Source organism: Myodes glareolus, chromosome 12 (assembly GCF_982192425.1).
Source record: "Myodes glareolus chromosome 12, mMyoGla1.1, whole genome shotgun sequence".
Classification (NCBI taxonomy): domain Eukaryota; kingdom Metazoa; phylum Chordata; class Mammalia; order Rodentia; family Cricetidae; genus Myodes; species Myodes glareolus.
The window spans coordinates 83,713,153-83,741,107 of NC_142037.1; the positions used below are offsets into that span (position 1 = coordinate 83,713,153).

General features: G+C 41.0%; 1 protein-coding gene across 5 annotated transcripts in view; it reads left to right on the forward strand.

Annotated features, from left to right (window-relative positions):
• The window catches only part of Pcca (propionyl-CoA carboxylase subunit alpha), a 306,130-nt gene that overhangs the window by 204,691 nt on the left and 73,484 nt on the right, over positions 1-27,955 (forward strand). For 4 of the 5 annotated variants that reach the window (XM_085698172.2, XM_048422206.3, XM_048422204.3 and 1 more), the window contains one exon: positions 19,319-19,417. The exons of the other annotated variant lie outside the window; for it this stretch is intronic. In XM_085698172.2, the coding sequence (XP_085554298.1) occupies positions 19,319-19,417 (99 nt within the window). The remainder of the gene's footprint in view (positions 1-19,318; positions 19,418-27,955) is intronic. 5 annotated transcript variants of the gene reach the window in all.

Consider the following 27,955-nt stretch of genomic DNA (forward strand, 5'->3'; position numbering starts at 1 on the left):
AACTGTATTTCTAGCATTGAAGTTAATATGTGGTACATTACAGTGATCACGTTTTCTATTATGCAAACAGGGAAGTCTCATAAACAGGAAATATTTAACAAGTCAGATATAGGGACATAGGCCATTATAGTTCTTCCTCCGTTTTTTCTTTCAACTTAGAAAAATTAACTTAGCTGCCAGCAGCAGTCACTAATGAAGTTCAGTTTGGGGCCCAGGTAAGGGCTGGCAGGGAAACAAGCTGATGTTTTGAAAACAACATTCTTTGAAGATAGTCAAACTTCCTTTGTCCCTAACCAATTATGTAACTGCTCAGAAGGGGAGGCCACTTAACTCCCTTGAGCCACTGCCACAGTGATGCTTTATGAAGTCCTGGTAGACAGGAAAACGAAAAGACCATGAGACACCGAGATGAACTTGGATTTAAAGCCCGAGCCTGGAAGGTCAGGCTGTGGAAGCTGGCAAGGGCCAGGTATTTTTTTAAGCGCCGTGGTTTTCCTCATCTATAAAATGGGGCTAATATCTTCTAGGGTTTGGAAAACGTGAATGAGGTAAGGTATATGAAGACTCTAGAGTGAGTGTGCTTAACAGTATGCCTATTCCACCTTAAGTGTGTAAATTACACACATTGTTTTCCATAAAATCCAATAGCATCTCTACATTGCAGGCGGCTCTCTTCCCACTTGTGAACAGCATGTGGATAATTTGTACAGTGGATAACATGAGCATACAAACACAGGCAAGACTCGTCAGCACCAGTTCCTCCTGAGATCCTAATACTCTGTTACCCACTTCCTGTCTGAAACCCTTGTCAAGCTTGTAACATAATAGCTCACAGGTACTTCTACATGATTAATTTTGGGAAATTCTGTCCAGGGAGACTGGTGATGTATTCACAGACTTTGACTTTCCTCCCTTCCATTAGAGCCTCTAGCTCCCTTTTCACCCACTGTAGAGTGCACTTGTATTGTCATGTGTAGGCCGTGGCTGCTTGTTGATTCCCAGATGCCCAGACCCAAAATAATCACACAGAAACTTTATTAAATAAAGCACTGCTTGGCCCATTAGCTCAGGCTTCTTCCTAACTAACTCTTACATATTAAATTAACCCATCCCTACCTATTATTTTATATTTTACCATGAGGCTCGTAGTTTACCAGTAAGGTTCTGGTGTGTCTGTCTCCTTTGGCAGCTACATAGCATCTCCTCGACCCTGCCTACTCTCTCTCTCTACATCTCTGGATTTTCCACCTGGCTTTACTCTCTTAAGCCATTGGCCAAAGGCAGCTTCTTTATTAACCAATGGCAATAAAAAATATTCATTGCATACAGAGGGGAATCTTACATCTCTAGTGTCAGACTCAATCCTGCTGTGGGGAGTTCGGTCCTTTTACATTTGCCTTCCCTGTTCCCTTGGCCACTCTCCTGGGTATCTGTCTACATACTCTACCACATTGCTGCTCCTCAGCAACACTCAGATGCACATTCTTTGCATTATAATATCCATACCTGCTAGTATGTTTTTCTTCTTTCCCACCAACAAGAATCTCTAACTGCTTGAGGTAACCAGATCAAAGTGACTCCTTTCTCTGCTCCTCAAAACCTCAGATTCTCTTTTATAAAAACCTGATTTATAAAACCTCTGTTGTATGTTGAGCTGAGGAATCAATGGGTGGGATGTATATTAGATTTATTTTTTTTAGTTTAGATTCGTTTATCTGAAAAAGTAACAAATTTAATAGCTCAAAATAAAACCAAATGACATTCATAATCTAGATATTATCAGAATTGCAATTTCTGTTTTGACTCAAGGAATGTTTCCCTTCCAGTGGAGGATGTTATAAAGTAAATCATGTTATTTATACGTCAGTGAAGGGTAAACACTGCTAAACTTTAAAGTTCTGTGTGTAAGGCCTGTCTCTGGGTGGTTGTATGTGTTCTTGGGGTGTTATTTGTCATACCAGCGCATGAAGATAGGTTTATATTGCTGTCACCCCAGGTTTTTAAGTAAAACCTATTGGTTGTGTAAAATGTGCGATGTATGGCTCTTGTATGAAGTATGTTTAAGGACGCAGATGGAGAGTGTAAACATGGCACAACCTGTGTCATAAATAACTGGGTAGACTTGTTGAATAGCTATCAAGTTCACTGTACTTCTGTTTACTCTTAATCTAGTGGCAGTGACTTACACCTGCTACCCATATCCCCTAATTCAAGTTCAGAGTGAGTCATGGTCTTGTGTCTCTGAGCAGGTCTGAGAGGAGCTTAAAAGAATTTGTGACTTTGCTTATAAGCTGCTACCAAAAACACCAAGTGTGAGCGCTGGTCGTAACTGGTGAGGAAGGTAGCAGTGGATGTTACTTGTGTTAGTTTAGCACAGACTAAAGCAGATCTGCTCAGTCTCGTTCCACACCACTAGTTTGGGTGCATTAATTGACATTTTAGCCAAAAGTTGCATTCAAGTCTAGTCTTGTAGTTTTACACACCAGATGTGCTTTAAACGTTCAATAGTCAAACTACTTCATGCCCCCAATACACTGGAAACTTTACCTCGCTGAGGAGGTGTTTCATTCTTGGTTGGGTATAGCCTTCCAACTTGTAATTAAGCTGCAATACAGAAAAAAAAATACTAACTTACAAGGAGGATATTCTTGCTACCATTCTGTAGATCATTTGCTTATTCAAGCATATAAAACTTCAACAAGAGGAGGTAATTTTGCTTAGATTTCTTGATTTGAATTGTTCTACTATTTGGCACTGGGTGGAAAAGGGAAAAAATCATATTGAAAGCATTGTTCTGCTAATGAAGTTGCTTGTCCTCATTTGTGCCAAATTTGGCAGGTAAAATTACCATTTATTCTACTTGCTGGAGCTGCAAAATAGATTGTTGAGGAAAAGTAGCAATTTAAGTAATGACACCAGATAGAACATGCTACATTGTGTACATCTCCCGCGCTTTCCTTCTGTAGTGACTGCAGCTTGTACTTTCTGTCAGGGTTGCACTTTGCCATGAAGCACTCCGTTGGGTCTAGGAGCATTCATGAGTTATGGGCAATGTGCTCCAACTGTGGGATTAAATAAATACTGTCACTATTAATTATAGCAACCAACATGAAGCATTCTGACCCAAAGATGAATCAAAGACTGATGAATTGTTTTGATTATTTTGAAAGTAGTTCATGAATTTAAGTCATGAGCAATTCTTTAACCATGAAGATGAAGTGGATGCTTGAATGTGAAGATATATAACATTCTGATGTTCATGGTCTTTTTCCACATTAGGTATTTCTTGGCTTGTGGTTTATAAATCATTAAGGAAATAATAAGAAATCCTGTGCTAAAATGAGAAAAATCTCAAAATATTAGATATTTGTTTAGTCATGTTTAAATGAAATCCTAAATTTAACATTTGATATCTTGAAATTATTTCTTTCAGTTCATAAATACATATTTGAAGTAAATATATGTATGATTCAGTAAATCTCTTGTATGTTAAATTTTTATTAGTTATAATGCTCCATATTAAAACAAAATATAGTTTACCAATGAATGCTGAATTTATCCTTGTCTTGAAAAAGAAGAAATAGAAACTTAATTTGGAAAACTTGCTTTGAAAGTAATCCAGTTAAGTAATTCGTAGTCTTGCAAATGCTATCTCAGAGTCAGGGGGTGGCATGCTGCTGGAACTTATAGCCCTCAGTCACTCCTTCCTGCAGGCTAAACCAACCAGTAGGCAGCTGCAGATGTTACGAAATCCAACGTGCCAATTGACACTAATTGGCATAGTTGTTGGCAGTCTTATCAGAAAGCAAAGGGCTGAATGGTTGAATGGGTTTAGCAAACTTGAATGATAATGAGCATTTTTCTATGCATCTTGAAATACTTCTGTGACCCAGACTAATGGGGATCCTTTATTATGACCCCACCCTTCCATGAATAGAAATCAGGGAAAGCATTGTATGTAGAATATGTGGTTAGTGAGTGTTTTTCAGGTAACCTTTTATAGCTGTCTGCTCTATTGCCTGTTTGCCACCTCCCAGCTCTGCTCCTAGTGCTCAGAGAAGACCATATGAAATAATTATTATTGCTGATCATGAGATTAATTTACTTGATTAATGTAATGCCAGAGTTTGATGTGTGTTTTAGTACAGGCTAAACTTAATGCATAGGGAATTTACAGGTGGCATGAGAACAGCATTTGGGGGAATCTGGAAAAGACACAGATGTCCCAAATTGGCTTCAAAGGGAGACATTTCGAACTTGGGTGATAGGCATATGGAGTTACTAAAATAGTGTGTGTGTGTGTGTGTGTGAGTGAGTGTGTGAGTGCGTATAGTTCTCTAGAACACAAGGCAGCTGCCTACTTAATTTGCACAGTGGCCCTAACCCCTCCCGCTGGGAGGCACCTATATTGCTACATCTTTCCCAGGTCATGCCTGCTCTGGTTCCTTTATCAGAAGTTACCTGTTTCAGCGAGAACCATGTAGCTTGACAGACTGTTTGGTGTTCTCATGTACAAGTAAGCTAATTTCTTGGCAAAATGAACCCAATAGAACTTGCTAAATCTCTGCTTTAATCAAATGGAAATGTCACTGAGGAACTCCTTGCCTCTCTTCTGTCTATAAGTATAACACCCTTCACACTGACGCATTCACCTATGTAAGTGGTGTCTTGTAGGAGGAGAGAGCTGCTTGTTGGTTCCTGGCCACTTAGCCCCGAAATAATCACACAGAAACTATGTTAATTAAATCACTGCTTGGCCCATTAGCTCTAGCTTCTTATTGGCTAACTCTTACATATTAATTTAACATATTAATCTGTGTACGGCCATGTGGCTGTGGCTTGCCTGCTTAAGTTTTAGCATGTCTGTCTCTGGTGGAGGATCCATGACCTCTCCTTGACTTTGCCTTTCTTCTCCAGCATTCAGCCTAGCTTTCCCCACCTAAGTTCTACCTTACTATAGGCTAACCCAGTTTTACTTTTCATGCTAGTGCCAGTATCCTTTCCATCAGCTGAAATGCTTTCTAGAAAGCCAGCGCCTACCTTAGGTGAGTTAGGAGAGATTTAGCTTATGCTTACTCAAGTAGGTATCTCCACTTTGGGATTCTTGCTAATTAACTTGGCTTAATTGTGTTAAAACATGCTTGGTTCTTGTTTCCTTCAGCCAAAGGTTCCTTCCTGCTTGTAGAGGTGGCCCAGGAGAGACACTTGCTAGAGGTTTCTGCTCAGAGGAAAAGGGCTGGAATGCACCTTTCCCAATTATGATGCTTTAGAAACTCTGTCATGGTTTTACCATCTGATGTTATGTAGATGAGCCATTCTTTCTCATTTTGCACTCTGCTATTGATGCAACTTCCTGAGACTTGTTCCAATAAAGTAATAGTAAAATTAGTTATTTTGTTTTGTTTTTGTTCGTTTGTTTTTGAGACAGGGCCTCACTACGCATCCCCATCTGACCTGGAATGTGTTCCAGATATTGATCTCTATCTAATCAGATATGGAATAAATCAAGACAGCTTGGGGTTGTTTTCTTGATATTCCCCCCCGCCATGGTTTTCTCTTATAACGAGGATGGACTTGGTTCATTCCTGGCTTCAGAATGGAGTGCTCAAAATGTTTTAGATTTTACTTTTAGAACTTTGTAAGGACTTAAAGTATAGGAATGATTTCACCAGCACTTCCAGTTGTATCTGGAGATCTTTAAGGATGAACTTAATCTGCTCATTAATTCCTTGTACCATCCCTAATTATTTCCCACTCATGCCTTTCCTTGCTTGCCAGCTTTCACTTCGGCCACAGCCAGTGTATTATTCCCGGTAACTGCTACCAAAACTAATCTATGTTGACCACACTCTCTGTCAAGGCTCGTGGAAATGTGCCAGACATCTTCTTTTGGGGTCTGAGAGCACAGTTTTGCACATAATAGAGCAGCTTTACTCTGTTCACAGTCCTCAAGATTAAAGGATTTATATAATGGTGTGAATAGATAATTTTAGTTCTCTGGACATAAAAGTGAAACCCCAGAAATGGAATAGAATTTTAAGTAGCATTTTAAATTTGTTTTAAACTTCTTTCTCATTGCCTGCCTTTATTTAAAATGAGCTGTGTTAAGTCTGCTATGTTTTATACACGTTGGGTGGGCAATGAGGTACAGATCGTTGTAGAGTCTGTTGTAGGTTTCAAGTTATGAAAGAGCTTAATTGAGTCCTTTCTGTGGTTGAAATACTGCTATTGTAAGCATGTATGGATCTTTAAATAGAAGTATTCTTCACATCTTGTTGGACATTACAACTAAAAATAGATTTAACTTAGAGGTGCCTTATTAATCTTACAGCGGCTGTATTAGGAAACCTCAGAACAGAATCATGTTGTTAATGATTAGTAAGTAATCTAAGGCCTGAAAAACAGACATTGAAGAATGTGAAGGTGAAACTTGTGTCTCTTTGATATTTTTGTTTAAGCTGTGGTTTTCAAAGCTCTTTAATAGGCCTGTAATCGTAGAGATGAAAGGTGTATTTTTCTGTGTCATGGGAAGATTTAGCAGCCAGAGGTGCGTGTCCCACAAGCCTAGCTGCTTGAGTTTGGTTCTCAGAGCCCATCTAAAGGTGGAAGGAGAAAACAGACTCCAGACTCCCCAAAGTTATCCTGGGCCTCCGTGTGCTCCATGACAATTACACACTCAATTTTAAGTTATATTTTCTATATAACTACATCATTTTCACTTTAATATAGTACATATTGGGCTTCAAGATCAAGGCCTTGTGTTAAGCTCTTCATGAGAGGCATGAAAGAGAAATGGTCTAACCTGCCCTATGGACTTCCAGAGTTTTGAATGATAGTCAGTGATGGTCATAAGGCACCATGAGATAAATACACAGCAATGCAAATGCTGTAGAATTTTAAGCAAGAAAAGACCTCATCCATGGGGTGCTCAGGGGTCATGCAACAAAAGATCAAAAACAAATAGTAAGTAGCACAATATGGTAGTAATATGGCTGGTCTAAGTTTAACAGGAATATGGTTGGAAATGGGTGTCGGTGAACATTTATTTGAATGTGAAAGAGATAGGAAGGAGACTAAAAATGATGAGTTGGTAGATTGAAGGCCTAGAGAGGGCCAGGTAAAGGAATTATGACTCCTAAGACACAAGAGCCAGTGGGGGTGAACAAAGCTACAGCTGACGGGCAGTGGGGCTTTGGAAAGATCTCCCAGCTGAGATTGCTTATGAGGAGGAAAAAAGGCAGGGAAAGTGTGTGCAGGTGACCTGGTGGCTGATCACAGACCTCTGGAAGATGGAGAGGAGTTAGCTGGAGTGGGAAGAAAGAACCAGGGATGTAACAAACGTAGAGGATGTGCCCACTTGCTGCCCCACTCAGTAAATGATTTCTCCTTCTGGCCAGATGGTTTTGATAACTTATTTACAGTTTGGACTGGAAATCTTTAACTTCTACAACTTCCAAATAGAAAACCTGACTTATTTTCTTCCTCTTTCTTCCGTGGGAAGTTAAAGCACTCACAAAATCCATACAACAGGGTGCTGAGTCCTGGACTGCTGATCTGCTCTTGCTGGCTGCCTTCCTTTTCTTTTTCCTGACTGTTTAATCACAGGCTACAGTCCTAGAAAGTTATTTGTTTTAATGTGTGTTGAGTTGCAGGGTTTGTCAGTGCCTAAATCTCTAAATCGTCCCTGACTGCACTTCTTTTTAAATTTCACCTCAAGTACCGAGTCAGCTGGAATTTGATTTGCTAACAAATTGGCATTTTTTTAAATAACTTAATGTTCTTTTATGTACTGTGATGTATGTGCAGGGCAGAGGATACCGTGTAGACTGGACACATTGAAGTAGTCAGGGAAATCGTGACTCAGTGGGCCAGGTGTTGAATGGTAGTTTCTCTTTGAAGGGATCGGCAGATCTTGAATGAAGAAAGTCTAGAATAAACTTGATGGGTTGGGCAGTCAATGGAACTTGTGTATAATCGGTAAGGATAGAAATAGATTTGGGGGGGGGGCTGGAGAGATGGCTCAGTGATTAAGAGCATTGCCTGCTCTTCCAAAGGTCCTGAGTTCAATTCCTGGCAACCACATGGTGGCTCACAACCATCTGTAATGAGGTCTGGCACCCTCTTCTGGCCTGCAGACATACACACAAATGGAATATTGTATACATAATAAATAAATAAATATATAAAAAAGAAATAGATTTGGATGTCCTTCCCTCTGGTTTAATATAGCTTGGCAGGAAACATTTTAGAGATAAGGTAAGTGGCATCACTGGGAGTGGGGCAGATTGACATTTGTGTGACTCTTGATTGATGCTGAAAAGTCTCAACATCATTGCTGTGCTCACCTTGCTACGATGAGCAATTGTGGAAAAATGTGATCCCAAACTAGGAGACGCTTTTCAGTGTAATTGGTCTGTACTCCTACAGCTGTCAAGGCAGCGGGGTTGGGCTGCCCTACCGTGTATTCTATGCAGCTATACAGAGCAAGTACTCACTTTTCCAGTCTGGAAGCTGGAAGTCCAGGACCAGCATCCTGGCAGACCCGGGACTGGGTGAGGGCCATCTCCCTAGCTTGCAGATGGCCATCTTTTTGCTCACTCACCATGGCTGAGGCCAACGAGCAAGAGCACAGCACACAGATCAGGCAAACAAGTTCTTGGGTCCCTATAAGAATATTGAGCCATTATGAGGGCTCACCTGTGTGACTTGATTAATTACCTTCCAAGATTCCATCTCCTAATCCTAAACAAGAAGGGCATGGCGTGAGGTGATGTAAGCATGTATTCCATAGCACCGTGTCAGAAAACAAGGCACAGTTAGGGAGCTGGTCAAGACAGAAAACAGAGAGATACCCATCCTGAACCAGATCCCAGTCCTGCTCTAAAGGCAGGTGTAGCTAAATCGAAGCAGGGTTAGATAGTAATATTGGGGGTTACTGTTAACTTCTTCGGTTGGTTGACTGCTTATGTAAGGAGAATGTCCTGTGCAGAGAACATAAGCTAAAACACAAATGGGCTCACGTGCCATCATGCAAGTATTCTTTATTGCCAGGGGAATAATAGCAACTGCAATTGCCAAATTGCCAATTTGGGCAATATACACAGAACTGTGTGTACTAATGTTAAAAACTTTATGTATATGAAATTATCTTACAAAAAGGGCCCAGATAAACAGCTATTTGGAATATTCATTAGAAGGCTGGCAATGATTTCCCCGTTTTCTGCTTCCTATTTATAAGCTATTTTAAAAATAAGACTAGTAACTGCCTGAGGTGATAGCCATGGTCTATGGAGCTGGTAATACTTTCCACGATTAGCCTAAAGAATAATTGAATTATGTCATTTACTGCCATAGAAACTCAGGAAATGATTTTGGAAAATCCTTCCTAGATAGCAGAGCTAAAAGCAGAGTATTACGTTCACAGATATGTATAGTGGCAGTGCTGTTATTGCTGCTACGTTTGTTTTGCCAATTATCTTTTAAATTATTTATTCTTTTCAAAATTATTTATTCTTACCATACAAGGTGTTAGATGTCATTATGACATTCTTGAACAAAGCATGATTATTATATTCTATGTTCTACCTAGCATGGTGGCACATGCCTTAAATCCCAGCTCTTAGGTGACAGAGGCAGGTGGATCTCTGAGTTTAAGGCCAGCCTCGTCTACAGAGTGAGTTCTAGGACAGCCAAGGCTATGTAGAGAAAAAACTATTCTTCCGCTGCTTGCTTCTCTTGATTGTAAGCCGCTCCTTTGGCCACTTTCTTCTATCCTTTCTCATCGCCCACGTTTACCCTCTCTTTGTCTCTTCTTCTTCGGCTTTACCCACATCTGCAACCACGCACACACACACATGCATGTGCACACACCTCTTTTTAAGCTTGTAACATCGCTTAATATAATGCTTTCTGAGTTAATTCATCGTCTTGTAATTTTCAGATTTTTTATTTTTCTTTACAAGTTAATAAAAGACAACTGTGCATATCAAAATGGGCTTTTGAGTATTAGATGAGTATCAAATGGGCTACTGAGAGAAGCTTTGCATGTCTGTAAATAGTGCTAGAATGCTGAACTGCCACAGAGAAATATATGAAGTAGGCAAGATTAGTAGGGAATAGTGTGTTGTAGAGGCAATGGGTTCAGGAAGAGGAGGGAGCCCTTTCTGTGAACGTCCTGTGGCAATGTACATGTTTTGGGGTTCTGAACTACCAAGTCACATGATGGGATTGATTTGGGGACATTGGAAATAGCAAAATGCTTATGAAAAGAGATGCTAAAAGGAATCAGATGAAATTATAGCCAAATAATGAAAGTGTTGGCATTGTGTGCACACCTCTGACTATAGCACCAGAAGATGAAGTCGGAAGGATCGCTGCTTCACAGTCGTCCTCTGCTGTGCAGTGAGTGGAGGGCAGCCTGGGCCACAGGGGACCCTGTTTCAAGTGGAGCAGAAAAGGACAGTGCAGGGCCAAGCAAAATTACTTTGTTTTGAGGTGCTGGGTGTTAGACCCAGGACCCTTAAGTATGCTAGGTAAGAGCTGTAGCACTAGCTCCTTCCCCATGAAAGAAGAACGGTTGTGTGTGAAATAGGAGAAAAGACAAAGTGAATGACAATTAGGGAGACTGAGCAGAGCTGACTGAACTGCACCACCTGTGCTGACTGAGCAGGGTGCTTGTCTGACTCAACTGCTCTGTGCTCCTGCATTTCACATGGGAGGAAATGGAGACAGGAATGATTAGGGAAACTGAGGAACGGACAGAACAAGCCTTCCTACTCTTCATGATGCCACAGAGAGAGGGAGGGTTTCCACCCCACCTCACCCTAAGCTTCTGTGGCTGCCCATGGTAAAGCATGTCTATCTGGGGTTATTCACTAAGGTGACACGTGTTACAGTATGATCTGCAGAGTCTGGTCTTACCTCACAAATGCAAGGGAAACTGCTAATGTGATTAAACCACGAGCAAGACGACGTAGAGTGTTTTCTGAAACCATAAAACTGAAATTAAAGTTGTTACTGATCAGTTAATGAGGTGGTAATTAAACAGCAAAGAGATAATCATACTGGTGGCCGTATAATCAGCACCTAAATTTTGCTTTTGCAATTCACATCATTTGAGATATATTTAATTATATGTATAAGAATGCATATTTAATATGACCTTTTGTAACAAGCTGATGGCGCTTCACTGATATATATATAAGTCTCCTGATGTTTTTGGTCTTTTTAAATGTGTATTTTGTGAATAAAAAATTAGGCTGTTTGCAAGGTGATCATGTGAAGAGCAAACACCAGAAATGCCCATCCTTTCGTTTTCATGAGACAGCCGTCTCCTTCCATGGGAAGTCACCCAGGGTATCAACGTGTTAGAGAACCGTCTGAGTAAGCAGAAGAGCAGGACAGAAAAAACCCACTCTTTGCTGGTGGTGAGATGGCCTAATGGACGTAAAGTGCTTTTTGCACAGGTCCAGCAGCACGATTTTGATCCCTGGAACCCGTTAAAAAGTTGAATGCAGTGGCCTGCGTCTGAATCCCAGCACCCTGACAAAATGAGAGGAGGAGATGAGAGTCACACAGAGGCTCTCAGATTAGCCCCAAATTCTCCGCATAGCAGCGGAAACAAGAGAGGTCTCCCTCAGTGAGATGGAAGACCAGAACTGACTCCCAAAAAGTAGTCCTCTGTCAGCGTGTGCATTTGCACACACATGCACATGCATGTACACACACATAGATACACATACAATAAATGTAATCAAAGAATTATAAGTCTCATTTTTCTGTCACAAGGTAAGACACAGAATGTGTTATAGTAACTGTAAGAACTGTCATACTTCACTTAAATGTCAAAGCAAGCAAGTAACAAAACTATTAGACCTGCCAAATCACAAGGTTACTATATTATTGACAGTCTGAAAGAATGCTTATGTTTTACATATCCATAAACTGGAGTAATGTTGGATGGAAATAATAGTCCAACTAACTGATTGCATGGTGTACTGTTGTGGAATATTATTTAAAGTTGTGTTACATTTGTTTATGCTGTGGGATATTTGTTTAATGATGCAAGTATGTGTTGCATTCTTTTATGTTGCATTTGTTAAGTCTGAAACTGTGTAACTTTCCTGTCTAAAACACTGATTGGCCTAATAAAGAGCTGAACAACCAATAGCTAGGCAGGAAAAAGGATAGGTGGGGCTGGCAGGCAGAGAGCATAAATAGAAGGAGAAATCTGGGAGGAGAAGATCAAGGAACAAAAGGGAAAAAAAAAGGACGTCACCAGGGGACAACTACCACCCAGCTACACTGCAAACCACAGAGTCAGAAGTAAAGAAAGGTAATCAAATAGAGAAAGATTAAAAACCCAGAGGCAAAAAAAAAGGTAGATGGTTAATTTAAGTTAAGAAAAGCTGGCTAGAAACAAGCCAAGCTAAAGCTGGGCAGTTATAAGAAGAATAAGCCTCCGTGTTTACTTACTTGGGAGTTGGGTGGTGGGCCCCCAATAGAGCCCAGAGAGAAAACAACCAACTGCAGTGTACAGGTGCTTCTGTGAATGAAGAATCCAGATATGCTTATCCATTGATGAACAATAGACAGTAAAAGTCTTTGTTGTTAGTAGTTAAGACATAAAAATGAAAACATTAGACATCTCTATAGAACAAGTCTTTTCAGAACAAAAATGAGCTTTTATAATATAGTAGCCCTCTGTCCTAATCTTTTAAAGATTTAGTTTTAATTTGTGTGTACATACATTTGTATGTGTATGTTCATGTATGCATGTACACATGTGGTATGGGTTCTCAAAGAAGCCAGAAAAAGGCATCAGATCCCCTGGAGCTGGAGTTACAGGCTATGGTTACAGCCACTTGACTTGGGTGCTAAGAATAGAACTCTGGAAGAAAAGCAAACCCTGACCACTGAGCTCTCTCTCCAACCCTTGTCTCAATCTTTACATGTCTTTACATTCCATCTGTTGTTTCAACTTTTAATACGGATTTATGTGAATTCTCTCAGAAGTACATAGAAGTAATTGTTTCTGAGTTAATTTTATATGTGAAAAAGGAGTAAAGAATTGAGCTGGGTATGTTATGTTACAGCTTTTTTTTTTTCAGCCTGAGAATCAGATATGAAAATGGTATCTCTTATTCATTTTCTGTGCAGTGTGGTGATTTATAAAGTTTCTATGCCAGATTGGAATACCTATAATCCCAGCACTTCAGAAACAGGAGGATCAAGACTTTTTGTCTAGCCTGGGCTATGTAGGAAAACCCTGTCAAAGAATAAAAAAGAAAAAAACCCAGGAAAGTGAATAATGCACCATTCCACTCTATTAAGGGACCAGGAACCATGGATGCCCTTCTGGAAAGCAGGGGAGCTTCTCAGCTGTGCTTCTGATCGTCAGTGTGTTGGGAGGAGCAAAAGCAAGGTTTACCTCTGCACAGTGCTAACCTCCTAGGCATCAAATAACACAAAATTTAGAATAGTAGAATTCACATGTGGCAGAGCTGCAAGGCAAACTAGAAGAAGCCTTTATTAAGCCCACAGCTTCCTAGAGTTCTATCATTTGTGGAGCAGGGCTGGGGAACACTTTGTGTTTTGTGTTTTATGTTCCTAATGTTGAGTACAGTTTTTAAAAGCTTCCCAGGTGCCACTGCATCAGAAGCAACAGCGTTTTACTGTGTCAGGTGATAACTCTCAGGAAGTCCTCTGTGGTGTTGCTCTTAGTGATAATGTAAGTAATCTCAGTCCAATGCCGTACAAATACAGGGTGTGTATTTTTCCCCCATGATGACGTGGATAGGAAAACTGAACATTCCAAACACTCACAGGAAATGTTTCACCAGCATCGCCTGTGTCCCAGATGCAGCTGGCTGTTTTCAGTGAAATGCAGGCTTAGAGGGAGGTGGCTAAATGTGGAAAAATACCTTCTGGAAATTGAAAGAAATTATATTATTGGGTTGTTTATGAAGTGCCTTAATAACTTTTATTTTGAATAACTTTCGACTAAACCTATCTCTGATTATGCTGGGAAAAAGTTTTCAGAAAATAAAGCTAGTGAAGTTTATTTCATAACCCCCACCCACCATAGCCAAGCTCCAATTCAGCCAAATTAACAACACCCATGACTTTAAATTAGCATCTCATCTTTAGGTGATTGCAGAATGGCAAGCCGCCCGATGTCCTTACATGCCCAACTGCATGTTGTCAGGTGGTTTTGTTTTTAGTGTGTCACCCTCCCACCACCTTTTCTCCGTCTCATGTTGGTGTCACCAGGTCTCTTGTCTCGGGTTTGGAAATGACCATTTTCATGTTTATACAAAATTTCCCTGGCTTTGGGGAGAACCTTTTGGAGACCCTGGAGGGCTTAGGGGAGGTTGTGCAGAACTCCAGGTTTTGGTAGAAGTGACAGTGGAGCTGATGGGAAGAGGTTGGCCTCGTGTGGGAGGTCCTCTCCGGCCCTCTACTACCAACGCTGTCTTTTGTTTTCTTTGCATCTCTCCGCCTTCTTTTTCCATTGGTCTCTGTACCCGCCACTTGTGATCACCTGAATCTTGAATATTGATCTTTTCTGGACTATTCTTCTTGCCGGCACTGAAACTATGTATAATTTTCCTCTCATAGTATGTGTTCAGAGTAAATCACTTGCCTAGCTTAAAAGAGGTCCTGGGTCAGCATTCCAATACTGTAATCAAATAAGCAGACGATAAATTGCTTCATTTTAAAGATAGCTGTTTTGTTCCTTGGTTGTCTTCCCAGGATCTGGGAATCAGAGACAGAATTGGGTGTTCATGTCTAGCCTGGACTACATTCAAGTCTGGACTATATTCAAGACCCTGTCTCAAAAACCATACAAAACAACAACAAAAAGTACACATGCCTAGTGTTTTCTTAAGAAAGGATGGCACACTGTATATATTCTGTATTTCTTTGAGAGTAGTTTTACTTTAGTACCTATAAAGATATCTCATTTTGAGAACCCCCTCCAAGTCCCTACATTGCAGAGAACATATTTTTATATTATATCTTAGGGAAACCTTGGCTGGGTATAAAATTGGTTACTTTGTTTCCTTTGAGCTGCTTGGAACTAATTAATCTGAGGTCGTCTGTGTTTGTGTTGCCCTTGGCTAATTAAGCCAACTTAATTTTTCTTTTCTTGTGTATAGATTTTTATTTTTACCCAAGTAGCTATATAATTATTTTTTTTAGGCATTACTCTCATAAGCCTACACATTAAATGGGTTTTTTTTTTGAGAAGTTACTCTGGCTGGGTATAGTGGCACACACCTTTAATCCCAGCATTTGGAAGGCAGAGGCAGGCAGATCTCTGTAAGTTTCAGGCTAACCTGGTCTATATAGTGAACTCTAGGCCGGCCATAGCTATATAGTAAGATCCCGTCTCAAAAAAAAAAAAAAACAAAAAAAAAAAACAACAAACAACTAAACAGAAAAGTTACTTTGTCTTATCTTTGGCTTCATATATTTCCCTTTGCGTTGTATGCCTTTTTGAAGAAGGCAATTATGTATCTTTTGTATTGTCTTCCTACTCCATGTCTGTTTTCTTCACTGTTGCTTTTATATTTCTGGCTCTATCTTGTTGTGTAGAGTTTCTCTATGTCCTGGTATTTCTTTTAGTCACATTCTATTTCTGGTCACTTCTTCATGTGACTTTTATCTCTATAGTGTTATTTTTCTCTTCATTTTTTTTTCTGAGCTCTACCAGCTTGCTTTTCGTTTCCTTCTGTTATTGTATAATCTCTTCTTTGAACCTTTGTTTTTCTTCTTTGAGATGTTTTTTTAAAGAAGGTCACATTTCCTATGGTTGCTTTGAGTCTTTGGAGAACTATTTATCTGAAGTCTTCCTGTGTTTCTTTGAGTAGTTGTTCTTGTATTATATGCTCCTAATTTATTTACCCTTTTCTCTTATAACATTTTCCTCAGTCGTATCTCAAGACGCATATTGGCTATTTACTCATCACTGTCTACGTTGAATTAGGGAAGGCTGGCTAGAAGCCAAGGGTGCACTTCCCTCAAGCTGGTTCTCTGTGTTCTCTTTGAATACATCTGATCTTGGTTTCTTCTGTGGCAGGACTTCTTTCACATTAGTGGTTGTCACTGAAGAGGTAGGGTGGTGGCAAGTTCAGCAAGGTTCTCAGTGTAGTAATAAGGAAATGCTTCCCATCCTCTATCTGTTTCTCTGGAGATTGTGGAAAATTGGTGTAAGTACCATTTAAGACGTAACACCCAGAGTTCCTCTGCTCAGTCTGCCCTAACTTTCAATGGATGCAAGCTGTGGTACGTTTGCTCCTTGGTGGATTGTTCACACAACTGAGTTTCACTATCTGATACGAGTATCAATAAAGTAATTGCATCTATTGTCCACTAAATGTGTGTTGGTAGAGGCTGCTCTTTTGTTCCTGACCACTCAGACCCGAATTAATCATACAGAAACTGTATGAATTAAAACACTGCTTGGTCTATTATCTCAGGCTTCTTATTAAATAACTCTTACATCTTAAATTAACCCATTCCTATTATTTTGTGAGCATCTTTCTCCTACGCTACATGGTGTCTTTCTGACTCTGCCTTCTTTCCTCCTCTATCTCTGCTTGGAATTCCCCACCTTGCTCTATTCTGCACTGTCATAGACCCAAGCAGCTTCTTTATTCATTAACCAATAAAAGTAACACATATACAGAAGGACTTCTCCACCAAATGTGTCTTCGGGAAATTTGATACTGATAGGGGCCAAGAAAGGCATGGGGTGGTTTCTGGGACATCCCTTCATTTCATATTTGCAAAAGTACTCATGTTTATTACTGGAGTTGTGACAGCTTCCTTGCTTCAGAGGTAGCGAAATCACAAATTTTGTGCCGATTTCTTATCTAGTTTATAAGGAAATGTGGTCTCTCTTTTTCTCAGTCATGTAGAGTCTTTCTTAGGAAAGAAGACAAGCTTCCTTGTGAACTGGATTATGTTTTCCTTCTGTGCAGAGATACTCTTCCAGGCACTGGTGTTTCATGCTTCTTCCTCTGCCCCCAGGCCCCACCAAAGTAGAGTTTAGGTGCATGTGCCAGGAGCATTAGAACAGTAGTCAGAGCCATTTCAAGATGATGATGATGATGGGGCAGAAGCCTTCCAAATCTATACTGCTGGGCTCTGGACCATTGGCTGTTGAGTAGCAACTCGTGGTCTCATTTGAGCTTTTCTGATGCTTTGACTGCAGTGAAGACTTCTGCCTGCAGTCTCTACAGTGCGCTGCAGTCATGGACTCTCCTGTGCCATGTGATCCTCATCTTGACTTAGACCTGACTGATCTAAGACATGTAGAAACTTCTGGATTCCTATCAGGTGCCGTGAAGTCACTTCTTTAGTAAGCAGTGTCATGAAGCCTTCAACCTTCTCTGGCTGTGTCCTCAGGCTTGGACCCTGTTAGGGTAGTCAGTACTTGACAGAAATGTTTCAATAAGTCTTTGTTCACTGTTGTCTCTGTCTGTCCACAAGGGTCCAACAGAAAGACAATGGAATTCTGACATCTAATTTTACAGAGTTGGCTGCAGTTTGGAGAGTTGATAGTGGGGGATTGTTTGCAGCCATACATCTTGGTTCTAATTCAGGCAACTTGGACAGGTGTGTTTAGGCTTAGAATAGTATGGGTTCCTCCTCTCTCAAAGTTCATTGGCCACCGGGCTGTGGGGGTAAAGAGGGCAGAAGCAACAAGCAGGGCCTTATCCAGCCTATGAGGAGTATAATGAAGATAGCTCTCTAGGAGATAACTTCAGTGAACCAGCTCAGCTTTATTCCAGAGTATAGGGAATATATAGGCCTGTGGACGGTAGTTGGGAAATTACCTAATTTGCACCAAACAGCAGGCTTTGTGATAGCATAAAGCTCCTAGTACAAGTCTTAGTTATCATCTGCAGAAGCACAGTCCTATTGTAATGTGCCTAGCACCGTGTCTAATTACCATATGGGCTCTGTGTGTGTGCGTGTGTGTGTGTGTGTGTGTGTGTGTGTGTGTGTGTGCGCGTGTGTATGGGCAGAGCTTCTGCAAGGAACTGCCTCCAGGGTCACACTAGGGGGCACTGGGCCTAGAGACAGACTCCACATAAGGTCAGGTAGAGAACAGGGTGCCTTCTGCCAGGGCATGGGATGAGGCGGGAGTCCTCCATGTTGCCAGGCCATGGAGGACTCCCGTCTCCAATGGTAGGGCCTCCCAGCTGAGCAGTAGTGTCATTTGCAGCCTATCTCTTGTACCAGAGTTAGAAAAAGAACCTTTGGTGAGTGGGGTTTTTTTTTTTTGTTTGTTTGTTTGTTTGTCTTTTTGAGACAGGGAGTCTCTATAGCTTTCGAGCCTGTCTGGAACTAGCTCTTGTAGACCAGGCTGACCTTGAACTCACAGAATCACCTGCCTCTGCCTCTGCCTCCCAAGGTGTACACCACCACCGCCCAGCCCCTTTGGTGAGTGTTTTAAGTTAACCTTGATTTCTTTTTCTATTTAGCTAGTTTGATGTTACTTACTTAGAAATTAAAAATGTCTCTCTACTTTTATCTATGATTTGAAAAATCATAGATAAATGATATCATAAATAAATGGTCTTTATTATGATAGTTTGGTAATAATTATTGGGCCACATGTGGTGTTGCATGCCTTTAATCCTGGCATTTGGGAGGCAGAGGTGGGTAGATTTCTGTGAGTTCAAGGCCAGTCTGATCTACCAAGTGAGTTCCAGGACAGCCAGGGCTACATGGAGAAACCCTATCTCAAAGAAATAAAGCAAAAGGAACAAAAAATTATGATTGTCAACTTATGGTAGAACTTTTCAAAGTTTGAATAGACTGGTGCTCAGCACCAGAGAGGCTTGTCTAATTAAGGTGTGTGCTTAATTAAGATAGCAGTGCTTAGTCTGTCATTAAAATTAGCACGGAGAAAGTTCTTTGTTGGTCCTTGGAGAGGACATTATATGCAAGCCCTGTTGTGTGGGTTGCAAGTGTCACTGGAATTTATATGCATTACTTGTCTAATTGCAGTAAATGTAGCATGTCCAGCTAGGTTTTGAGTTAGAAGGCTGTTTGTTACTTATTGGAAATCACTTGAAGCCTCAGTACCCAGAGGCAGCTGTTCACAGGTCCTTCACCTCTCCCCAGAGATGGCTGGGAAGACTCTGTTGCTGGCCCCTGTCTTTCATGGCTGCAGCAGTAAACATGACAGGTTGTTTGGAAGCCATCTGTTAAAATGGCTGCTGCTTTGCATGCAGCAGTGAACTTGAGATCAGTTTCCTGTCTTTCTCCGTGGTAACAGTCCTGTCTCGTGTCACAACAGGTGGAAGTTGATGGGTCGAAACTAAATGTGACCAGTACGTGGAACCTGGCTTCGCCCCTATTGTCTGTCAACGTTGACGGCATGCAGAGGACTGTACAGGTAATGTTCACACGATTTACTTAGAAAGCTTCAAGTTCAAAATCCTTCTCAGTCCCCATGTGGCTAATACTGACATAATGAGGAAAAGCTACTCTTTTCATTGTGTGCTTTTTGTAGTTGTAAAAGTTTTTTTTTTTCTTCTTATACTAGAGGACTTTGGGCTGTGTCTTCATTTCAGAAAATTTTTTTTCATTCATTCATTCATTCTTTCTTTCTTTCTTTTCTTTCTTTCTTCCCTTCTCTTTAACAACCTTACAAAGCCATTGCATTTTATTTTGCTGGAAATAAATAATCCCATAAGCTTCTTAAAAAATTACTAGATGAGAAGTTATCTTTTTCATTGTAGGTTTTTAATTATAAATCAGGGCTTGCATGGGTTACCTTTTTTTTAATATACAGTTGAAATTATACAGTCTTAGGTTAGCAGAAACATGACCATGCATGTTGACTTTCCATAACATATATCTTAGAAAATTAGTATTGTAATTTAGGGATCCCCTACCAATGTACAATATCTTCCTCTGAGCAGGTGCCTTGAAGCCAAGAGTAGATGGCATTTTCTTCGTAATCATTGACCTTCACTTAAAGTAGAAAACCATCAGAGGAGCCAAACCACGATGGACTCCTCATACTGAGGCCAAAGGCTGCTGGAAAACCAAACTCTAAACAAAACCAAAGGAAAATGTGGTTATTACATATGAGTAAGAACCGTAGATCCCCCATAGCATCGAATGCTGGTTCTCTAACTCAGTTTTATATAGAAAACCAAAGAGCCACAGCTGTGTTAGGCCGCGTCCGTGCCTGTCTCGGCTGTGTTAGGCCGCATCTGTACCTGTCTTTCTCTACTGATGGAGGCTGTGGATGGAGGACTGGACTCTGTAGTAGACATCTGCTGACTGAGCAGTTCGCAAGCCACACTCCCCTGCTGTGTCATCTGTGTGCGACTGAGAACTCAAACTCCCAGCACAGAGCGTGATGTTTGGTCTTCTCCCTGTATGATATTTTTCTCCTATATCCTAGCTCTTTGCCTCATTTATTTTCTAACTTTATAAACTATGAAAAGAGACCCTTGAAATATATCACTACACACTGTCACACTACTTAAATCCATTTGTTGGGGCTTAGGGATGTGGTTCAGTAGCAGCGTGTTTGTCTAGCATGAACAGCATCATGAATTTGATCCTCAGTATTGCAGAAAACCAAGTGAGGTAGTGCCCTCCTATAATCCTGGCATTGGGGAAAATGAAGCCCACCTGTAGCTCACTTCCAGGAGGTACAGCACGTCCTGGTTGTTCTGGCTTCCACCATGGAGTTGAGGGCACACAGTCCCTTCAGCCCACACATGCATCTCCTATCCTTCTGAGACTATAATATGATCATGTAATTTCCCTAACTACACTATCTCTACAGTCTACCAGTCACCTCTGATTGTTTTCCCAAACTAATGAAATTTACACAAGAGCTCAAGGTCCTCTTTAACTATGTAGACCTGGAGACTAGCCCGCGCTATGTAAATAAGCAAGCCAGCAACCACAAACAAGCAAACAAATGACCGAGTGGATAATCAATGCATTTGTTATTGTATCTTCAAAGTGGTGGTTTTGTTGTCCCTGTGGTCAGTAGCATATTCTCCATTGGTTGTGGTTGGGTCATATGAAGTTCGACTGTTATGTATTTAGGTACATAGTATGACCCTCAGTGGTGAGAAGACACAGCAGTTTTGGTCAAGTTTTCCTGTCATGGCACTTTTTACTACCTTCTTGGTGTCCCTGTTGATAGTTGTCTTGGTGGCTATTTGGCATTAGAATTTCAGTCAGACATGTGTTTAGAAAAATCACCATTTCCCCTAGAAAATCCGCTGTCCCTGCATGATGTTCGTGCAATCTAATTTTTTATTTTGTAAGTTCTTTTCTGCAAAGAGTATCCACATACCTGGAATATACAAACCCATTGAGGCATATCCTGGATTTGTTGCAAGGAATCGTGGGACCAAGCTAGTGCTCTCTAAGTGGATGTAAACTCCCAGAAACATAAATGGTGAATCAGCAAAACTATCAGCTCCTAAAATCAAGATAGAACATTTTTTCCTTATGAACAGGAATGACTTTTTTGTACTTTTTGTGGAGTTGGACTCAGAGCTGACTTGGCAAACTGTCACATGGTCCTCGTGGAGTGAGTATGAGCCATACGTGATGATCAGCATGAATCATGAGTGTGCTCAGGCTGCATAGGTATCATTTGAATCCTAGTGCATAGAGGGGATGTTCTAATCTTCCCATGTGCTACACAGCAGATGGTCGCCTCACTTCTCAATGAGACCCTGAGGGGTCAGAGAAAGTAAGTGATTTACTTAAGGTCATCTAGCTAATACAGTGCAGAGCAGAGATTTAAACCCATGTAGTCTTCCTGTTAGGCTCCCATGCAGGGGCTTGAACCAGCTGTGTGACCTCACTGTGCTCTGCTTCTTGCTATTTTCCCTGCCAGAGTTGCTCGAGTCACATTTTCCTGTCATTCGTGTTTTCAGCTAGCACCGCTTTCAAATTCCCGCGTGCGGAAGAGCCGCTGGGAGGACTTGTTAAGCCTAGGCTGTGGGCACACGTGCACACTTGACTGATTCGTAGGTCTAGACTCCGTCTGGATTTCTAGTAGGTTCTTCAGTGATGCTCAGGATGCTGGCCTGGGAGCCACAGTTAGAAGAGCTTCTTCACACGTGTGCCGTCACGAGTAAGCTAAGGGCTGAGTGGTGGGTGAGGGAGGAGCCTTATTTAGCATTGTGAACTCTGCTCAGGCCTCGGGCCAGCAGGATACATGGGGTCTCCAGTGGGGAAGTGATATCACTGGTAAACCCCATGGGCACCCTGTTTTCTTTAAACTCTTTTCTTTCAAAAGCAATTGTGCCTACTGTGTACAGTCACTTGGTTAGGGAATTTTATATGTGGTCCCCATCCTTCATCTGAAGGTGCTGCTCTCACTTGGCTTGCGACCTGCTCCTGATATGTGAGGCTGGATGGGTGGGTGGGCAGAGGGCAGGTCAGTGGGTGGATTTGCAGTGTCTGGGTCCAGAATTTCTGAAGTTAAGTCTGCCTTAGCTGTCGTTTGATCCCAAGATTTAGATTTCTCTTCTCCCAAACCTTCCCCTAGGTAACCACGTTCCTTAGACAGCCGTCTTGGGTATTTTATAGGGTCTCTTCTAGTTCTTGACCTCCACATTGGTAGAATCCACAACCATAAGACAGCCAGGCGGGTATAACTCTGCAGATACAGACCGCCATGGTTCCTGTGAGTGCAAAGGTTCGCTGCTACTTGCTCTGGGCAGCACCTAAGCTGTTTCAGGCCAGTGGTACCACCTTCTGATGGGCATAGATCTGGAGAGCAGCAAAAGTCTGCCTCCAGCTGTCCCTCTCCTCTCTGAGGCCTGTGCACACTATGGCCTCCCTCTCACCTGCCTGGCGCTCATTACTCACCGCCCAGAGACAGCAGCCTGCCAGGATGGGATTCTGCCATCTGCGCCAAGCTGCTGCTGCGGCCTTTTCTTTTCTGACTTAGGATCATATGCTCGCAGAGAATCCTGATCACTGCTGGAAAGCAGGGAGCGGTCTGTCTAATAGGAGTAGACGTTGAAACGTGGACATTGAAAGCTGTTGGGCAGAATTGAAGGTCCTCCCTCACTGACTGCCGTAATTAGTTATTTTTCCTATTTATCTGATAAGTAAGTTTTCCTCAAATATCGTCATTTGTAGAAAATAAAATGACAGTATTTACAATTTACTTACTTTTTCCTGCTATGTGTTTGCCAGTGTTTCCCCCTAGATCTAGGGTCTGTTAGGGTTTTTTTGGTTTTACTAAAGAAATGCTACTGGGGTGACTTGAAAATCCTGCCACTCTCCTGTGCGTTGTGACAAGACACACATAGATATTCAAGTCACCTGTTTTACAGCTTTGCATTAAATAGTCCTTCACAGCAGAGATGGAATGTAAGCCTCATACAAAATTGTCTATTTTTCTTCTTTCTTTTATTTCATTTGTATATTTTTATGAGCTATATTTTTAAAGTAAGAAAGTGAAACTAATTTTAATGTACCCTATATAAATACACTTGTATATTCTGGAATATATGTGAAATATAATATCGATATAAAACAATATGAAATTTATGTGACCCTAGGAAGCACACAGATGTCTGGCATGTGTGTTAGGTACACCATCTCAAACCAGACTACCAAAACAATGAAGTTATAGTTAACAGAAATATTTATTATATCACTATAGTTTATTTTAAAGATTTACTGTGTTTTGTATAAGCATTTGCCTTTTCTTATGTATATATGTGCATCAGTTGCATGCCCGATATACATGGAGACTAGAGGAATCAATGCATTCCCCAGGAGCTGGCATCACTTTCTATTGTGAGCTGTACTGTAAGCACTGGGAACTGAACCTGGGTCCTCTCTGTAAGAGCAGTGAGTGTTGTTAGCCACGAAGCCATTTCTCCAGCCCCTATCGTTTTAAAATTACAATCAAATTGATTGACATACGATTGAAATTTTAATTCCTCAATCATTTGAAGAAGTCCCATGTGACTGGTCTGACTGTTGCTGAGACAACTTACCTGTTAAACTGTCTATAAACCAGAGTGTTTCAGATAAAATTATACAGGGCTTTTCATTTTGTTTGTTTCAATGTCTCCTCCATGTGTCAACCATGGTTGTGATATTTATCATTTAAAAATTATTTGGGTTAAGGAGCTGGTAAATTACTTGCAGGACCTGCGTTCTGTCCCCAGCACACATGGAACACGCCAGTCATGGAGAAGCATGCTTGCTATCCTAGCTCTGGGGAACCAGAGACGGAGGATCCCTGCGCTTGCTAGCCAGCCTGCCTAGCCTAGAGGACGAGTTCCTGGTCAGTTAGAGCCCCACCTCACAAGACAAGGTAGAAGGTGCCTAAGAAATGATACCTGGGGCGAGTTTCTGACCTCCACACACAAGTATGCACACATGAGCATGTACATGCATACACAGATATAATCATACTAGCATGTAATGTCTTCCCCTCCTGCATATACACAGATTAATTGGAATAGCAGAATTAATGAAGGATGGATAAATGAGTTGAATTCATTTTAAAGAAAAAGATGGATTTCCCATCTAGTTAAAACAGTTTTTTTTCCCAATTTTAAGAAGCCCAACAAAAACCAGAGCTTTTCATACAAAATGGAATGATTTCCTGCCTGTAGGGCTTAACTCAAGTGGGAAAGAAAATGGAGATGTGCTGTGTCCTCTGTGCTGAGTTTACTTTCTGTCTCCTCCCCGTGTGCTAGAATCTCTGCAGAGAGGAGCATGCTGAATTAACAGAACTTTTTATTGTCATTATCAGTATTATTGCTAGGCCTGTGTTCCCTTCCTGTGAACCTTTGAAAGAGGCTCTTCCTCCTTTTTTTGACCAACTCAAAACGCTCTCCATTTCTTACGGTATACTTTGCCAGCTGGATCCAGCGTGTTTCTTGTTAGCGGTTCACAGACTAGATTTTCATTTTGTGCAGTCACGTTGTTAGACATTCTCAGGCAGAGCGGGCTGACTGCTCCTGGCCTGCTTCTTTGTGCAGCCATTTCTTCTACCCACCTGCTCACAGCAGGCTGTCTTTAGGCCTGAAGAGTAACTAAACACTTTTGAGAGTATCCGAAGATCCCGCCAAGGTCTAACCAGTTCTGCATTGTGTGATGGGGAGCTATTCACCCACATACTTTTGAAAACTGGCTTTTCCTTTCTCTTATTCTCACTTAAATGTTTTCAAGAGAAAATAAAATTATTATAAGTGATCTTAAAGAGCAGATTGCAGCCTTTACGCATCCTGTGTTGAATAAGTCATTGTTAACTAAGTGGAATTATTTTTCCACATTAAAGCAGATAAATTTGGAAAAGCATCACACAAATCCTATGACATTTACTGCAAAATAACAGATTAAATGGATTATTTATGAACTAATTGAAGTATTAAATAGATTATATTATATGATAACTTAATATGCTTTGTAAACCTAGGTAATGTGGACTATTACCCAAGCACAGAGTATGGAGCAAAGTCAACATGATACAGGCTGTGTGCTTGTCTGTGGTACATTTACAAATACATAGCTACACAGAAATTGAATGAACTTCTTGAAACAGCTGCAACATCCTGATTTTAACTGATTTTTTTTTTTTTAGTTTTCCATTTTAGAAAGATGAAAATAAGTATTTTCTTTGTCAGTGTTTTAGAGTAAAATGTCCCTCACAAGATCTGAAAACAAACTTTAGTTTCAATGCTAGTTCCTGTGTATTTACACTGAAGTTAATTTTTGTGTTCATCTGTGTGTGCATGCTTGTGTGTGTCTGCATGGATGCATGCTGGGGATTGAACACTCTATCACTGAGCTGTATCCCCTGCCCTTGAAATTCATTTTTTAATTGGACAGTTAGATGATGGGGCTCATAGTTTTGCTTATCTTTGCAAGCACATCTCGTGCACAGAATCTGCTTCATAGCATGTTTTCAGCCTTAACATAAATGTTTTCCTTGTTTTTAAGATGTTTCTCCTCACCCCACCCCTCTTAGAAGTAATTAGCTGTTATTTTGTACTGTATGCATGTGATTACTCCCGAGTCACCAAATGTAATATGAACCCATGTATTTAGTTGTGTCAGATATATAAATATATAACACAATAAGCAGGGGTTAGTGTTTTTTCCTAAAGAAGTAGGAAATGAAAGAGTAATTATTAACCATCTCCTTTTCACTTTCCTGAAAACATCAATTACGGTTACACATCTTAGGAACAGGCTCCCCAGCAGAACAGAAATAGCTGCTTTCACTATGTTTCAAAAAATTTAATCACAGTTTAACAGCTGGGATATATGGATGCCTGTAATTTAAGGCATTAACTCTGAGGCAGGGCTACCTGCCTTTGGACAGCAGTCCCGGGAGCCGAGCGCGTCTCCGTCTTAGCAATGGGTTTTATAATTCGGAGATGTTTATTAATTTAACAGAGCAGAAAATAGCTTCCTGAAATCTCTACACATACTCATGTCTTCTCCTTTACTGTTAACTAGACAATTACATTTTAGTGCTGAGAGAGGAAGAGAATTTCGAAGGGTGTAGGCACCAACTGTGTAGAGGAGGAAAAGAGGGCGTAGCTGCACTGGAGTCTGTAAGACAAAGTCTGAGGCTAACGGAAATATCGTCAACTGAGCCTGGCGGTCTCCAGAGCTACACAGGGAAACCCTGTCTTGAAAAACCGAGAGAGAGGGGGGGGAGGGAGAGGGGGGAAGGGAGGGAGAGAGAGAGAGAGAGAGAGAGACTGAAATATTGTCAAGTTGTAAATCAGGGAGGGAGCCAAGGACACCTCCTTCTCCACCTTATTTTTAACGGTTTTACCCTAGTAAGATATTTTGGGAATGCTTGCGTTAATTGTTTTGTGAGTGTTGCTGTTTTCCTGAGTAGGTAGCTTTGCTAATTATGTATTTGTTGAAGTTGTTTTGTGAACAGAATCTTTTAGTTTTCATTCTGAAGAAATGAATAGCGTAGATGTTAAAGTAGACTCAATATAAGGAAAGAAGGAATTTTTTTGTTTTTGTTTTTTGAGACATGGTGTCTCTGTAGCTTTGAAGCCTCTTGTAGACCAGGCTGGCCTCGAACTCACAGAGATCCGCCTGCCTCTGCCTCCCGAGTGCTGGGATTAAAGGCATGAGCCACCACTGCCCAGCAACAAGGAAATTTTTATCTGGCTTTCCAATACCACTTTAAACTTGAAAAGGAGGCAATTGAAATAGGCAGAAGGTAGCTATGTTTCAGGAACGTCTTTCTTCTTACTAAAGTTCTGGTAGCTTCTCAGATGTGGCCCAGGTAGTTTACACACTAATTTGTGTCAAGACAAAGTCGTTAGACAACAACTAATATTTAAATAATAAACTATAGCAAGTGGTTTTCATTTTATTTTGTTTTAGATTTTTCAGGACAGAGTTTCTCTGTGTAACAGCCCTGGCTGTCCTGGAACTCACTTTGTAGAGAAGGCTGGCCTGGAATTCTGCTTCCCGAGTGCTGGGATTAAAGGTGTGCACTATCACACCTGGCTACAAGCTTGTTTTTAATACTGAAATTTATTCATGTTTAACTGACAGATGATCGTCTGTGTCAGGGGGCACTTTGTGATGTCCTAGCACATGTCACACTCTCAGGCTGTCAAAAGATTAGAATAAAAAGCAAATTATAGTTCCCCAGTGGAAGTGCCAAGGAAAGCTCGTCTTGTAAATCCGCTGCCTGCTGCCGTCAGGAGCCTCCATCTAAACTTCAGCTGAAATGACACTGGCGGTGTGGGATCGTGATTGAAAGGGAATCTGTGAATCTGCAGAAGTAGCTCAGACCAGTCTCTGAATGCCTTTCATGCCGTGAGCCTGCAGTGAAAGCCACACAGGTGCTAGTGTTGGCAACACCTGTCTGTGAAAAGATATTCTCAGAGATGGCATGCCCAAACAGATGAAGGTTCCCATGTGATTTTGATAG